The sequence below is a fragment of the Tachypleus tridentatus genome, chromosome 7 (assembly GCF_004210375.1).
Source record: "Tachypleus tridentatus isolate NWPU-2018 chromosome 7, ASM421037v1, whole genome shotgun sequence".
NCBI lineage: Eukaryota > Metazoa > Arthropoda > Merostomata > Xiphosura > Limulidae > Tachypleus > Tachypleus tridentatus.
Window position 1 is genome coordinate 22,363,360 of NC_134831.1, and position 17,089 is coordinate 22,380,448.

The window sequence follows — 17,089 nt, forward strand, 5'->3', positions numbered from 1 at the left end:
CCCCACCACACTAGATATGCTCGCCCTTTCAGGCGTGAGAGTGCTATAATAGTCAATCAATCCCACTATTCGTTGGCAAAAGAGTAGTTCAAGAGTTAGCGGTGAATTGTGATGACAAGCTGATTTCCCTCTAGTCTTACACTGATAAATTAGGGATGGCTAGCGCAGATAGCCCTGGTGTACCTTTGCACGAAATGCAAAAACAAGCAAAACATTATTTCCGTCTAAATAGATCTAGAATAGTTCAATTCACTACATTTTTCTCATATATTAGTTGTATAGTCTTTGCAAGTTTGTCATGTGCGAAATTATAGCATTTCTGCGTTTGTATGAACATAGCATTCAGGAAATACTAGCTTAGTGGTATGTTTCTTTAGCAGCAATAATATTAAACTACGGAATTGTAAAGCAGGTCCAAGTATTTCCCAAACACCCTTATATGGGTCTCACTTACAAAATGCTGCACAGAAAAGGTTCAAAGATCGCTAGTATAGCACAGAGAGTAATGTTTAAAACTTAACATAAATTTATTAAAAATACTTCTCGGGAAAATGCCTTTCAGGAACTACTGTGTCTTATTTTAATACAGTTTTCTGTTTAAGAGAAAAGTTATGCCAAGACAAAGAGGATATTGTTACGTATTATTATTAACCTATGACGAGTCTCTGATTTATTATGCCATTACGTTACGTATTAAGATTTGAAATAAACTGAAACTGGAATTTTAATTTAGAAGTTAATTGAATGTCAATATGTATCAAAGTTATGATATTTGTCAACAAGATTGACACACACAATTTCATTCTTAACATTAATTTATAAACAATAATATTTATAATAACGCTTATTACAAGTAATGATTTATTTACGGCAGTCTTGCAAACTTACAACCAATACTAAGTCTTTTATCCGATCTGAAACAGAATATTTTATCGACGATTCACGTAGAGCGAATTAATTACAATTTATATGCAAAAATTTACAGACTTACAAATGATATTAAGTCCTCTGTTTGGACTGGAACTGAATACATTTTCGATAGTCACGAGGCGCAAGTTATTTTTATGTTGACACATAGATACACTTAACGGAAATGGTAGCAAGCTCTATTCTTCACACATTAGTTTATGTGTTGTTTTTTTCGACGAAAATATCTAATGTCCGAAGTTAATTCACTGAAGTTTGTAATAATAGTGACTGCCAGCATTGTTGCCAATTGAACTTTCTAGAACCTTGCCTTAAAGTTTCTAAATTGACACGCCAAGAAACAGCTTAATAATATTGGTCTGGTACAGTCAGTATGCAGTAAATGTCGGAAGTTATAATTGTGAAAACGTTTATTAATCGGAAAACTACAGATATTTGACCAGGAAAGTTTATAGATTTTGATCATTTACTATTTAATTGTGTCTCAGTTTAATATATATTTATAAATGTAAGTTAAATACATGACAGTAAAAACGATACAATATATTCTTACTGTGCACATATACTGTGAGTAGCAGATTACTAAGTGGTAATAGGTTTTAGGTGCACAGCCAAGAGTGTTTAACCCTTGTGAAATTCGTTTCTTTTTAAGTCTGTTTTTATAGACTACATATGAAACCTAAAATGAAAAATTTTTATGTAAAAAAAATAAGATTCCAGATTAGGTATGTTGTGTGTAGCTCACAGATGCATTAAACATTAAATTCAGAGCCTCTTTCCAGAATAGGCACTCACCTGTTAAGCACACTTTTTTCTTAAATGAATTATTTTGGGAAGAAACATTAGTTGTCGTCGTATTCACTGATTTTTTCTAAGCGGCTTTCGAGTTCTACCTTCATATTGTGTCATAATCTCTTATTGGTTCAGTTGTCTCTTTCTAGATAACATTCGTGCTCCAAGTCGACTCACATTTCTATCTTACTATGATGGACATGACATAGTGTGTATATATATGTGTCTATCTCTGTATGTGACCGAAACAGTAAATACATCGTGCCGCCTTCTATTGAATGGCACCACACACAAAAATACATAAAAAATTCACACTTTGGGTATACAAGATTCGGACAGTTAGAAAAATAATTGTAGTATGTGCAACAACTATTTCTTTATAATAGAACATGATTTTAATTAAAATTACTCTCGTCATAACAAGAACACGATTTTCACTAACAGCATATATATGAGGGTTTGATAAAACCTTCATTGGTGTCACTTTTAAATGTAGTACTGAAAAACTGGAGTTTTAAAACTTAGTTTCCGATAAACGTTACCACTTTTAATATATATACAATATTAGAGTTTACATCAGGAAAAAAATTAATAAAATGTTGATCTCTATATAGTACTGTGAAAAAGTGTTAGGACAAAAAATATTTTGTCTTTCTTTACATTTTATGGGGCTAATTCTTTCACGCCATTACAGAATGTGCATTTCAACACAGTGTAATAATTCATTGATCCCTGTTTACCACCTGTTGACAAGGTGAGAATACGTATACCAAGAGCATGCCATAAGGGTTCTGCTTGAATGAACATACTAATCAAATTTAGGATCTGAAATAACTGTCATGGTTTCACATGCAGTGCCTTAACTATATAGAAAAGAGCTTACAAACGGTACCAGTATATGCTAGAAAAAATCACTTTAAAAGCACTTCACAAATAAACCTTGATAAAAGTAGTGTTTAACACTATATATATATAAAGTGTTGTCATACCACGAGCCAAAAAGCGTAGAGTAGAGAAACGTCAGTAAAGCAGAGAGTTTGTGGTTGGACTCTCCGACAAATTGTTGCAAACTTGAAATGCTTCCCAAACGCTGTCAAGTACACCTTAGATCGTGAGACCGAGACAAGTAAATTTGAAAACAGGCAAAGAAGAGGCAGAATATATGAGCTCAGTGATGCTAATGTTAAGTATCTTTGTGTATATAACATTCCGAACAGAAGAAAGACTATAACTGATCTCAAGCATGAGGTAAACAACCATGTACCAATAACAGAAAAGTGCCCAGATCTACAGCATCAAGCAGACTCAACGAGAATGGAAAAATTTGTTGTGTGGCGATAAAAAAAAATTTTACTTCGATTTTCAACTATTGAAGTTTGCTAAAAGGTATAAAAACTAGACTGTTAATGATTGGAAAAGGGTGTTATGAACGGATGCGTCCAAATTTAAAATATTGGGTTCAGAGCGTAGGTTATACGCCTGGCTGAAGAAAAGTGAAAAATACCTCAATCCATAGCACTGGCTCTGAAGCAAGTAAAAGTATACGAGTTAATATTACCCCATGAATTAGACATAGCACGAAAAAGATATATTAATTGAAACCGCGGGCAATGATCAAAATATAGCACACTGTGAGTAATAGAACAACGTAACAAAAGTTATTATCTAGGATTCAGTAACAATGCAAACGAAAGAACAACTCCTGAGAGGGAAGAAAAGGTAAAGTTCCCCCTGACCCTGATTCTACCTGGTCCAAAACACTGACCGAATCCAGATGAAGAAGCTTTTTTTCAGTTTTTGTCTATGTGTGTGTAAATAAGATAAAAAAAAAACAATAATGTTTGAAGAGGAATGTTTACTAATGGGACAGCAGTAAACTTGCGGATGTATAACGCTAGAGTCTGAAGTTCGACTCCTGCGATGTACGTTGTAAATAGCCCAGTATGTTTTTATTCTAAAACTATATTGAAAAAGAAACAATTGAATAAAATAAAACTAAAGTTTCGAAACAATCTTATGGGTTTCACTCTAATGAGGGTGAAACTAATTTTTGTAAATGAATAGATTTGGCAACAAAGACTTTAACGTATGAACATTGAATAAGTTAACATTTATCTTGTAAAGAATAACATTGATTTAAGTGTGTTCTATAAGACGTGCCTGTTAATACGCTAGCTCTGTGAATAGTATGGAAACATCTGTATCATTAATGGCTTATTATCAATCATTCATGTACATAGATAATCACAAAAATATCTTTATATGAAACTTCAATTTTCACTACGATAATAAAAAAATATTATTTTTGTTTATTATCTAACAAAGTCACATTCTGCTATCTGGTGTGTCCAATGTAAGTCCGGGGAATTACTGTTGTCCCACCAGAGAACATGAAAAATAACTGTCATAATTAATGATTAATACTTATCTTGCAACACACACACACACAGATAAATATATCTCATACAACTCATTTCACCTACAAATGTTGCTAATATTCAATGTATTACTTTATGTAAATATGTTTCACTCCTCAGTCTCATAAATAATCTTGATTGCCATATAAGTTAGTGTTAACATAATACACCAACTAAACTAATAAGCTGAGTATATACTTCGAAAGAACGAATAAAATTTAAATTTAAATATTTTCTGTAAAGCTGAGAAACACTTTTAAATGATTCTACAAATAAGATTCGTTACTTTGCGAAGGCCGGACATAGCCAGATGGTTAAAGGGCTCGACTCGTAATTCGAAGGTCTGTGGTTTGAATCACCGTCGCACCAAACATGCTCACCTTTTCAGTCATGTGTGGCGATCAGTCTCACTATTCGTTGGTAAAATAGTAGCCCAAGAGTTTGCGGTGGGTGGTGATGTCTAACTGTCTTCCCTCTAGTCTTACACTGGTAAATTAGGGACAGCTAGCACATATAGCCCTCGTACTGCCGCGGCCCAAAGAGCGAATGGAATTGTCAGTAGAGCAAAATATTCGCATAAAAGCTTTGGTTGGAGTTGGAATGTTCCTCTAACACTGTCAGGTACACCTTAAATCACGAGGCTGAGACAGGTAAATTTGAAAATGGGAAGAGAAGAACACCTAAATCCAATGATACTGATGTTAAGTATATTTGTTTATACAGCTTTCAGAATAGAAGAAAGACTGGCACTGATCTCAAGTATGAGATAAACGATCATGTACCAAATGGCAGAAAAGTGTCCAGATCTACAGTATCAAGAAGACTCGATGAGAATGGAATATTTTGTCATGTAGCAGCAACAAAAATATTATTTCAATCTGCAAATGTCAAAAATTGAAATTTGCTGAAACGTATAAACAATGAACTGTTGATGATTGGAAAAAGGTGTTATGGACGGATAAGTCCAAATTCGAAGTATCTGATTCAAGTCTAAGGTTGAACGTACGGTAGAAGAAAGGTGAAAGATTCTTGTCTCTATGCAGAACCTACTACAAAGCACGGAGGATGCACTGTGTTGGTTTGGGGTGTTTTTACTGCTGAAGTGACAGAAAGTATTTGCAAAATAGATGGAACAGCACAAGTACCGTCAGATATTAATCTGTCATGGTATGTATACCCAGTAGTTTGTGTATTATTAGTAAAGTATTCTACATCCAAAAGATAATTACTCCAAAGATTCATTCAACCTATGCAGAAATTACTTATCTAAGAAAGAAGCTGCTGGAGTCATTCAAATGATGCAATGACCCCCACAGAGCCTTGATCACAACCCAGTTGAACAGATTTGATATGTGATAGATCAAAAACCTAAAATCAAAATTTACTGCCAAAGAAACTTTGTGAGATTGTATTAGAGACATTTGAAATAAAATCCCGAAGGGCACTTTGATTAAATATGTTGGAACAAAACCTTAAAGACTGTCTACAGTTATTAAGGCAAAATAACACAAAATATTAACTGTTTGCTGAACTCAAGAACTTCCACTAAATTTCTGTTGTACTAAATACAAAGATTAATAAAATTTTGATATTTAACTTGTAATTTACCTGCCATTGTTCTTTGAAAGTAGCCTGAAAAATAAGTCTTGACTTTGTCCTGACACTTTTGTACAGTATTGTATATTGAATTATTTTGATGCAATAAGTCTTGACTTTGTCCTGACACTTTTGTACAGTATTGTATATTGAATTATTTTGATGCAATGAGTTGCGTATGAGTAAAAGAGCACAACCCGAATAATTTTCCCGTAGAGTACTTTCCAGAAAGAAAACAAATACAGAAGGTATTTGCAAAATAGATGGAATAAGTTTTTTTTGTTTTTTTTTTTTTAATTTTGCACAAAGCTACTCCAGGGCTGTCTGTACTAGCCGTCCCTAATTTAGCAGTGTAAGACTAGAGGGAAGGCAGCTAGTCATCACCACCCACCGCCAACTCTTGGGCTACTCTTTTACCAACGAATAGTGGGATTGGCCGTCACATTTATAACGCCCCCACGGCTGAAAGGGCGAGCATGTTTAGCGCGAAGGAGATGCGAACCCGCGACCCTCAAATTACGAGTCGCACGCCTTAACACGCTTGGCCATGCCGGGCCGAGATGGAATAATGGACCAGCACAAGTGCCGTATGATTACTACAATTAATAATTACTAACGCAAACAGTCGCTTGTGTGGTAGTGTTTCTGATAGTCATTAAATTATGTTAGGTAAGGGCATTCCATTTTTCATACTTGTGAATATTGCATCGTCAGTATTTAATATTTATCTTATTTGAAACTAATTCGATTATATTTCGCTAAATGATATTGTTACCATTTTTCCTCTTCCAGTATTCCTTACATAAAATATTTCTGATTTATTTTTATGCTGTCTTATTTCTCTAAAACTATATATTAACTTAACTATTCATATCTCTTCCAATGGTGTTTCATCATAAATATACACGTATCTCTTTTTCCGTTTTCTGTAATTATTTTTTTCTGTTAGCCACTCTTTAACATCTCTTTCAGGTATTTTCTTACTGTATCGGTTTATACACTGTAATTAAGTCATCCGAATTGAATTTTATCGATTCCATGTTGTCGTTTTAAATTAATTAATCTGTTATTTTTTGATATCATATTAATTATTTTTCTATTACTCTCATTATTAATCTTCAAAGCTATTGTATTAGACTAAAATTAACCATATCAGCAATTAATCAATAGTCTTATATTTTTGTCTAAAAACATTAATTACTGTTAAATATAACTTTATAATATTTGATCCAAATGGGATTACGTTATGGCGTTGCCTCTTGTTTCCTCTATCTATCTATATATTATTATATAAAAGTTGCGAACGTTACTTTAGTGCGTTTTTGGAGCCTCGTTACATCGGTACAGTTCATGTAGTTACGTGGGGTCATTCTCTATCTGACAACTGTGCGTATTTTATATTGCAAACGGCTGTTATACAAAGCACAATGACCTTAATAGTTCAGTTCTCATCTGTTATAAAGCTACACTTTATTTACTACAGCTGGGGTACTTGTTGTAGGTTTCTTTCTTGATACTTCTAGTACCTCAAACTGATCCATAATGCTTCCTTTACAAACACGTTAAATACAAACGATACCGCTGTCTTGGAAATTCCAAATACTTGATCTGAACACATTTTTAGGATCTGAGCAAATTAATTTTTGCGTCAGGAAGGGCTATCACATAGCCTTCTGAAAAGAGATCAACTTTTGGTGGCATGACGCTAAGCAGTGTCAAATTACAGTTGTGATACATGACATTCCACTGTGACTTGATATCGGCTGTGTTATCACTTCACTTGCTGATTTTCATATTCAAAATCGGTATGTCTCCAGATTTACAAAGCTAAAATCAGGGGCTCGATTCCCCTCTGTGGGCTTAGCAGATATCGTAATGTGGCTTTGCTACAAGAAACACACCATTTCTTTTTTTTTCAACGCTTATGTCATTTATTTATGTCATCCATTATGAGCACAGTTAAATGATTCTTTCTCTTTCAGCAATTTTTAAATTATTAATAAACTTGAGTACGCTTGGCCGTCTATATACTGGTAAAATATCTAGTATTTTCTGACATTGGTGTATTTTAATGGGCAAAATTTCTACATCGATAAAAGTACAGCTCAGTTTTTGTTACGCTGTAATTATCAAAACATTATTTTATGATTCTTTCAATTTTCCTTATTATTTGTGAAAATAATTTTTAAAGGAAATAGACCATTAATCACAAAGTTACTGTAATTTGTTTATCTTCTGGGCGGCGTATATCCTACTGGACAGCGTAGCGGGCTGCGTATCTGAAAGTTAGCGCGCCATGATGCTGCAGGGCTTGCCCCGTACATTCAAATACTAATGTATTAAATGAGTGACAGTTTATTCCGTTATTGAGTTCAAAATCGGATATATATTTGCTGTGATTCCTCTGGTTAATTTAATGGATTTACTAATGTATATTTATTTTAATGTTTATGTTTATTTTAGTTTAGGATATATTTATAATTGAATGTAACTACGTTGTTAAATGAGTAAAGCGCAGGTCCCGCTTGTTCTCTAAATTTGTAGAAGATTCTCGAATGCAAGAATCAGTAATATGTTTTATATGAATGTATTAGCGTATCTTCGAATATTGTTGCCAAGCAAACTTTCTAGAATGTCGCTTTAAAGTTTATAAATCGACACGCCGAGAAATAGTTAAATCATATTGTTGACCTGCTATATTTTGTAGAAGATTATCGAACGTAAAAATCAACAATGTACGGTGTATGTAAAATACTAATACTTACTACCCAGCTGAACTTTCGAGAACTTCGCCTAAAGATTATAAATCGACGCGCCAAGAGACAGTTATTATTAGTCACCTACAGTCAGTATACTATAAGCCTCTGAAGCTATAATTGTAGTTAAGAATTTTATTAATCGGAAAACTACAGAATTTGCCCAGGAACATTATTTCGAACATTAGAAAGCTTTCAATTTCAATGAATTAATTGGACAAGGACATTAAATATCTTCGCCAAAAATGTCAGCTTGTAACCGGCGTTAGTTTAGGAAACATGTAACAATATCAACTCAGAATTAATGTGTTCGTTCGTATTGGATCTAGACTATAAATAAAATATTCAGTTCAACAGGGTAGCCCGTAAGTCCCTACCCATCCATATATCTTATTGTATCCAAGGTGTCACCGGTATTCTTTCGCTCATGTACCCACGTACTTGTCACAATACGCTTTTCAAGTGTAAATGGGCTTAAATCGGCCATTTTTTTTGAAAAAAAGAAACATTTATAATACATGCGTAATTGAATATAACATAATAACATATGGATGGGTGTGTGTTTTTCGTATAACAAAGCCACAAAGGGCCATCTGCTCAGCCCACCGAGGGAATCGAACCGCTGATTTTAGCGTTGTAAATCCGGAGACATACCGCTGTACTAGTGGGAGGTGGATGATTAGGGACTTACGGGCTATCCTGTAGACCAAATAGAAGACTCAGTATTGTGTGTAAGTTTGTAAAATTCTTGTATATAAACCAATATTTGTAATAACTATTTGAGATAACCGCTGTTATAGACTGTATGATTATATGTATATTAAATTATATTTGTGTTAAGAAAAAAAATGTGTGTATCAGTCTTGTTGGCAAATATAAATTTGATACATATTAACATTTAATTCTGAATTAAAATTTTCGGCTATATCATATATTAATAGGTAACGTTCGTAATATAATAAATTGTAGATTTGTCTGAGATCAATTATTATACTTAATAGTGGATAAAAGCTTAAAACAAGATAAATTTTATATCGTTATCATTTGGCTATTTGTCATTAGAAGAAACAGAAAACAATAGATTTATCACACACAGAGATATATGAAATCAACTAAGATGAGCGTTAGAGATTTTTGAAGTTAACACAGAGATGTTTTTCTGCTAATGTGAAACTGGTTTAAACTTTATTTCTCATGACAAACGGGAAAATGGAAGGTTAATAATAATATACTTTGTGATTTTGTCAGTGCATTTCTTAAGAATATAAGTCTGTTGAATCAAATTGTGAAACCTCTGTGTAAATCCCCCCCCCAGTGGCAAAGCAGTATGTCTGCGGAGTTACAATACTAAAATCCGGGTTTCGATACCCGTGGTGGGCAAATTACAAATAGTCCATTGTGTAGCTTTGGAACGAACAACAACAGTCAGTGTAACTAGATCTTAAAGGACTTTGGATAAAAAATATTTGCTTCCCTACATTTAGGGTTTTTCCGCATTTCAGAATAGTTCTCTTAAATCCAAGTGTTGAAAATCTCGTATCAATTTTTAAGGCCCTGGGGTAATAATATTTGATTGTTTATACTCCCCGCCCAATATCTAATATTTTTCAAGTATTATAAGTGTAAAACATATCTGGGTTCTCGACTTTCATAGCGAATTGTATACATTGACATGATTTTCTGAGCGTACACATCACTTTACTCCCAGACTAATAAATATGATAAATATGCACGCGCAGTACGTGTCACCTTCAGTATCAGTGGGTGCAATATTTGTCTTGCTTGCGCTTATAACCTCCATGTGAAGTTAGTAAGTTACGTGACTTGGCGTAAGCGTAACAACTAAATTGGAAACAAAATGTGTAAAAACAATACCATATTACAGTGAAAGCAATTTAATAAAAATTCAAAACGGAGGTTGATTGATTAAAGAAATGTTTACATTTTGTTTACTGTAAATCTGTTCAGGTTTTCTTTATTTCAAAAATTTGCTTGAGAAGATTATTCATACTTAGAGAATCGTTAATGGTGAGATAATTTTGTTTACTTAACATAATCAAAATGTATTAATTTTCACTGTTATAAATAAATATGTGTGTATTCTTAAATATATTTAATTAGCAAACTATCGAATATTATATACATATACAGTGTTATTCCTATTTTTAATGTTTTGTTTTCATCTTTGACACAACAAATGGATATGGCAGAGTACATATATATAGTCCACTACTAGTCACGAGCTCTGTAAATAAAAAGAAAATTTTAATCTTGCTAGTGCCTCGTACTGACAGCTTGGTGAAGTCTGTTGCTGACTTGAGTATACGTGCCAACACGCGATCATGTGACGAGGCACGCGCGTGTGGCTCTTTGCATAAATCTACTATTCTCGGATCGTTCAATAATACAAGAGAGGCGCATGATTCTGGATACACGTGTCTCACTTCGTGATACGAGTTGGTGCTGTACGTGTTCGAAAGTAGACTGAAATAAGAACTAAAGCAGCTTAAAACAGAGGTGTAGTTATATAACACATGTGGTGTTAGGTTACCAACAGCTATATAGAAAAATGTGAGTTATGTTTTAAGTGTTTCCATGCGTGGAATATATCTTTAGCAAATTAGTTTTTTAATGGCAGTCGCAAAGATTAAGATGTGTATAAGCTTAACATTAAACTTTATAAGCTATATAGTATAAATGTTTCTAACAGTTTTTGTTTTGTTTTGCCTTTAAGAGAATAGATTTTCCCGTTTACGAAATTGCAGTGCTGACTGAAGCCTACGGTGAAGGTGCTTTGACACATCTGAGAAAAAAAAATGTTTCAGCTGAAATAAAACCTAGCATCCAACTGCAGCATGAACTCAGTTTCAAACGCTTGAGTTGTGTAGTTAGTATGTGTTTGGGGCCGTTTTTGGTGAAGTAGACAGAGTTTAAATACTAGTTTCAAAATTCAAACACCTATCCTTCAAACATGACAGGACATCCGTTAATATGCGGGAGTGCTAAACCGTATGGTCAGTGTCTCAGTTTTATTCATTATTGATAACAAATAAATCTAAATTTAATTTTTGACATTATCGAATTCTAGTCTCTGGTCTGGTGCCAGTGGTGGTTAGGACACTCGAGTCGCAGTCTGCGATCACGGTTTCGATTCTCATCACCGAACATGTTCGCCTGTTCAGCCGTTTGGTTATTATAATGGTACGGTCATTCCCACTTTTCGTATGTAAAAAAAGTAGCCGAAGAATTGGTGGTGGATGGTGTTGATTAAATGCCGTTCCTGTAGCGTATCACTTTTAATTTAGTGAATTTGGGGTAACTATCTGCCTCCTCCAACTAAACAGTAAAATAAGGAGTAAAGAAGAGACAGGTGTACTAAACCGTTATAATGTTATAATCGTAGTATATTTGATTTAGTAAGTGTAAACCCCCCCCCAAAAAAAAAATTGGATCTGAAATCACTGCGTCAATGAGTTTATTTTATTTTGACTGTTTTGGATGTTACATGTTTGTAAAGAACATATTACACACACACACACACACACACACACACACTGTATATGAGAAGTAGATTGCAATTTTTACAATGTTTTGGGACAGCAAGAAACCTATTGACCCATTTTAGGTCTCTCATATTTTAAATTAAACTAAAACTATTACACAAATAAGTTTAAAAATCTTAAAGCTGTCCAGTATCATTCATATTGTTATCATGTCATCACTTAAACTAATATTTATTGTCTTCACAACATCCAAATGTCAAACACCATGTTAGAAAAATAAAACTCTTAGCTAAAGATGGCTCCTACCCTGCTGAAATATATAATTTCATTCCCTAGTCCTACTGTTCACAATGTTATTCATGAAAAAGATGATACATCAACACTGTTACTTCCCTTTATAATCTTAAACACCTCAATCAGATTTACTTTTATTTTCTCAAGGGAAAATAAATTTGAGAGATCTCAACCTGTCCTACTATGAGAACTCTTCCATCCTAGGCACAGCCCTCCAAAAGTGGCCTAACCAGTGACCTATACAATGAAATTATAACCTCTTTAGTCATGTTTTCATTATTTCTGTAGATACTACCTAAAATCCTACTTGCACAACCACTAGTAACAGCATGCTACTTGGATGACAAGAGACTAATCAACAAAGATTTTTTTATATCATAGCACTGTTAAGGTTATTCCCATCTAAATTATACTTTCAACTCAAATTATGATAACCAGCATATATTATCTTGCATTTATTATAATTAAAACCCATCAGCTTTATTTTTGCCCAACTAACTCAATGATCTAAATCCTTTTGTAAAGCAGCAGCATCCTCTTCACACCAACACTAACACCTTGATGTCATCAGCAAATATAGCTATTTTATTGAACACTTGTTCATCTATGTAAATAATAATAAAAAAAGAAATGGCCTTAACACTGAGCCCTGAGGTTTCAACTTTAATCCATTTTGACTGCACTCCATTTTAAACAACCTGTTTCTTCCTCTGTGTAGTGCATGAAGCAATTTATACTTAATTAATTGAATACCTTAGGTATTTTCAAGTGAAAGTCAGTGTTGTTAGTGATAAAATGTATTACTTGCATATTATGTTAGTTTGTTAAGCTGCACAATATGCTATCTGTATTGATCCCTTCAAGAGTATCAAACTGGTTTTTAGAGTTATAAGCTTTCAGACTTACTGCTTCTGCTATAACATTGAGTGAAATTACTGATGAAGGTTTAGTGTTACTGTTATAGAATTATTACTATGTGTGATTTGAAGTGGTACCATCCCATGTATATTTTCTCACATTTTTAAATATTTTTTTTCTGCATTAATTGCTTGAGTTTTTAAATTTTTGCATTTACATAATCCTGTGATTACTTTTATGATAATATCATTCTAACAAGAAGATGTAAAGGTTTAATGAATTTACTTTACAGCCACAATCCAGGAAGTAATATTAAAATATTAAATAGCTTTTAAATAAGAAAACTTAGCTGGTCATTGGGATGATCATGAGCAGATAATCCTTTGTATAGTTTTGCATAAAAAATCCTGAAACAGACACATAATTATTGCTTATACATATGAAAATCTAAGAATACAAACATAAATAAATCTCATTTTATGATTTCCTTAATGTAAAAGTAGAACCTTCATACTTTTAAGAGTTCTCTCTTTATTTATGGTAAGATATTGATGTTACTTATTCTGTGTTGGATGGGGCACAGATAACCTCTGGTGTAGTTTTGTGCTATATCAAACAAACAAATAGTCCACCAAAAAAAATTTATTGATTTTTACAAAATAAGAAGCTAAATTGGTATTCAAAGTTTTTATAAGATGGTAATATATAATTTAATCATTGTTTTACATATTTTATTATTAATTTTACAGAAAGGAAACAATTCTTTTTGCTGTTGATACAAAGAGAGAATGTGGAACATTGGAATTTGTGAAGATAACAAGGAAAATTAACATAAGCCATGAATTATGCTATCATAAAGTAAACAATCTTTAGCTCAGATTTATAGTGATACTACTAATAATTAAAAACTTGGAACTTAAAAGTGTGTTTTGAAAGACAATCCACAGAAATATATTTACTCAAAATGTCATCTAAAGATCATGTAGAGCTGATCTCTTCCAGTATACCAAGGCGGAAATATCTTCGAGGAGGGGATAAAGTTTGTGAAGTGTGTTATAAGCAAACAAAAAGTCCTTCTGATTTAGAAAGGCACATGCGAATCCATACAGGGGAAAAACCATTTTTCTGCTTAGAATGCAAAAAAACATTTAAATCTAAGAGAAGTCAGGAGAGTCACCAGTTTATTTGTCATGGGATCACACATGGAATGTCTCCATCCAGAATTGCTCTACTTAGCAGCCAGCATAGAAAACAAATTGGTTATCAACATCTTGAGAATGATGTTAGTGATCAAAGTAAGGCTTTTTATCCATCAATGATAACTAAACATAATACCATGGAGGAAAATTTGGAATTTAAAAATACTTATACTTCAAGTGAATCATGTGCAACTATTTCAAAAGCTACAGAAGGGGAAGTGTCAAAGCCTGCAGAAGAATTGGAACATTTAACTGCAAATGACCAGAGTTTAACATTTGAAGTCAATACAAGAATTGCTCCATCTTTACCTCAAGGTATAAATGAAAGTAACTACACCACTGTGCATACAGAAGAAGCAGTGATTGATAATTCTCTGATGGATGGAATATCAGTTGGTGAGGATACTATGAAAAAGACTGATAAAAAGGAACTTGGAGTCTTAGAAAAATATTGCTATAAATATCATCATGATGGCATGGCATTTTCTGGTGATTCAGCAGTCACTGTAGATCATCCACATCAAACAGTTCTTAATCCTTATGTTTGTGACATTTGCCACAGAGATTTTAAAACTGCTTACAGTCTTAATTACCATTTAAGAGCAGCTCATGGTAGAATGGTGGAACTAATTCCTGCTCTTGAAATGCGATTGGCAAAAAGGAAAAGGTGTAGATCCCTGACATCACAACACATTTTACAACTAAAAATGAATACTGAAACTTATGTAAAGCCTTCTTGTTCTCACAGTGACAGTATTATTAAAACAGTTAGTAATTCGGTTATAGCTGCACCAGATTTTACTGATGTTACTGGTTGTTACAATAAGGTAAATTGTAAAGATTCTTTAGATCAACAAAATTCAAGAGATTTTAACCACAATGAAACAACTGATATAGTTAGTGGTCATCTCACATCTCCTTACAGCAGCTCACAAAAAGATGATCGTGAAAAACAGGACCGAGTTTCTGGATCATTGCAGATTTTGTTGCCCAATTTTTTACTAACTGGTGGTGTAACGAACCTAAATTCAGCCACAGTATGGCAAACTGTGACAATCCAAACAGAAACTCCTGTTGCTAGCAAACTTGAAGGAGTTCATTCGAACACAGGGCAGCGATTTGCTCTCTATAAGTGCTGTCTTTGTGGAGATGCTTTTCCTGGATTGAGACTGCTATGCTGTCATCTAACTGTCCATAATCAGACAAGTAAAGATTATGACTGTGAGAAGTGTGGTGCAGTATTCAAGTGGAGAAGTGAATTTGACATTCATCAACAAGTGCATCAGGTGACTGATAACAGAACTACACCAACCTTGACAGATAGTGGTCAGACCAGAAGATTAGCCTCATACACTGATGAATTACATGAATCTGTTACAAGCATAGCATCATCTGTCTCATGTACAAATGATTGTATTCCAAACATTGCTAGGTGTTCACAGATAACTATTAATCCTGATATTGGTTTGTACACTTCAACAGTTATATCTAATTCCAATGATGAAGGTAAGAAAGCACTAATACCAGATGATTCATCAAAAGCAAAGGATCCAAAACTCATTAAATCTATATTTCGATGTAGATACTGTCCAAAGTCCTTTGACCGTGTTTTCTCAATGCAGAGACATGAACGAATCCATACTGGTGTGAAACCATGTTACTGCAAAGAATGCGGTCGAGGGTTTAGTGAAAAGCGCAACTTAAGGCACCATATAATTCGTTTCCATTCAGAGAGTAACCAGAAAGAACTTCTTCGAAGAGGCCGAGGGAAATCACGTGAAAAATGCAGTAAGAACTCATTAAAACGTGTTTCGTTCCTTAAGAAAACTGCAGTTAGAATACTAAATTCTGTAGATCAGCAAAAAATAGAATCATCTATAACAACAAATCAATCCTGTGGTAGTTCAGATCCATCTCAAGAGAATATTGCCTGCCCTAAAGCAAAGAGAAATGCAGAACAAAAATGCAATTCAGGCCAAAGTTTTATCTGTAAAAATGAAATAAGTATGTGTGAAAATAGGAACTTTCATTCTGATGTAAATATAAATTTCATAGAGAAAACACTGGAATCTCTTGCTCCTAATCATTCGATACTACTATATGATCAGAACAAAAATGATGGGCATTCAAACATTATTGAAGAAAAATCAGATTTTCCACACAGCTCACATGAACTAATTGAGAAGGAACTTCTGAAGGATCCAAAACGGTCTTTGATTGGGAACCGACGAAAAAAACATCCCCTTCGTCTACCGAGAAACCAGGCTGAACTTGAACATGACAGTCAACATGGAACAACATCTCAAGCAAAGATAGAAAATTATGACATGACAATGGAAACAGATAGCAAGCAGGACATGAGACAGTCATCATCTGTGGAGTCTATAACTGATGTTGGTATGTATGAAAGTCTTGACAACAAAATACAACCACATTTAAAGTACACATGTGATCAGACACAGTAACATTTTTTTTTTGCCCATCATAATGAAAAATTAAGTGACAATGCTATTTTTCAGAAAACTTGTGTAGAAAATATAAAATGTGTCATTGTGGCAACAATATTAACCATAATTTACCTTTGTAGAGTCACTAGCATTAGTGTTTTAGGTAAGTAAATAAAAAGACATTGACAAGGACCAAAGCCCAAAGAATAAAACCAGATGGAAGAATAATTGATGTGGCTTTAATTGAAAAATATCCTGAACAAAATAGATTGTTTTCACCAATGAATTAAGTATTTTGCA

At 33.6% G+C, this 17,089-nt stretch overlaps 1 protein-coding gene across 15 annotated transcripts in view; it reads left to right on the forward strand.

Moving 5' to 3' along the window:
• The window catches only part of LOC143255285 (uncharacterized), a 69,050-nt gene that overhangs the window by 30,628 nt on the left and 21,333 nt on the right, over positions 1 to 17,089 (forward strand). For 11 of the 15 annotated variants that reach the window (XM_076510722.1, XM_076510723.1, XM_076510724.1 and 8 more), the window contains one exon: positions 13,893 to 16,739. In XM_076510722.1, the coding sequence (XP_076366837.1) occupies positions 14,108 to 16,739 (2,632 nt within the window). In that variant the 5' untranslated portion in view covers positions 13,893 to 14,107. Of the gene's footprint in view, positions 1 to 10,677; positions 11,060 to 11,222; positions 11,503 to 13,892; positions 16,740 to 17,089 lie in introns of those variants that run through there. The other 4 variants (XM_076510713.1, XM_076510721.1, XM_076510718.1 and 1 more) reach the window with 3 other exon arrangements.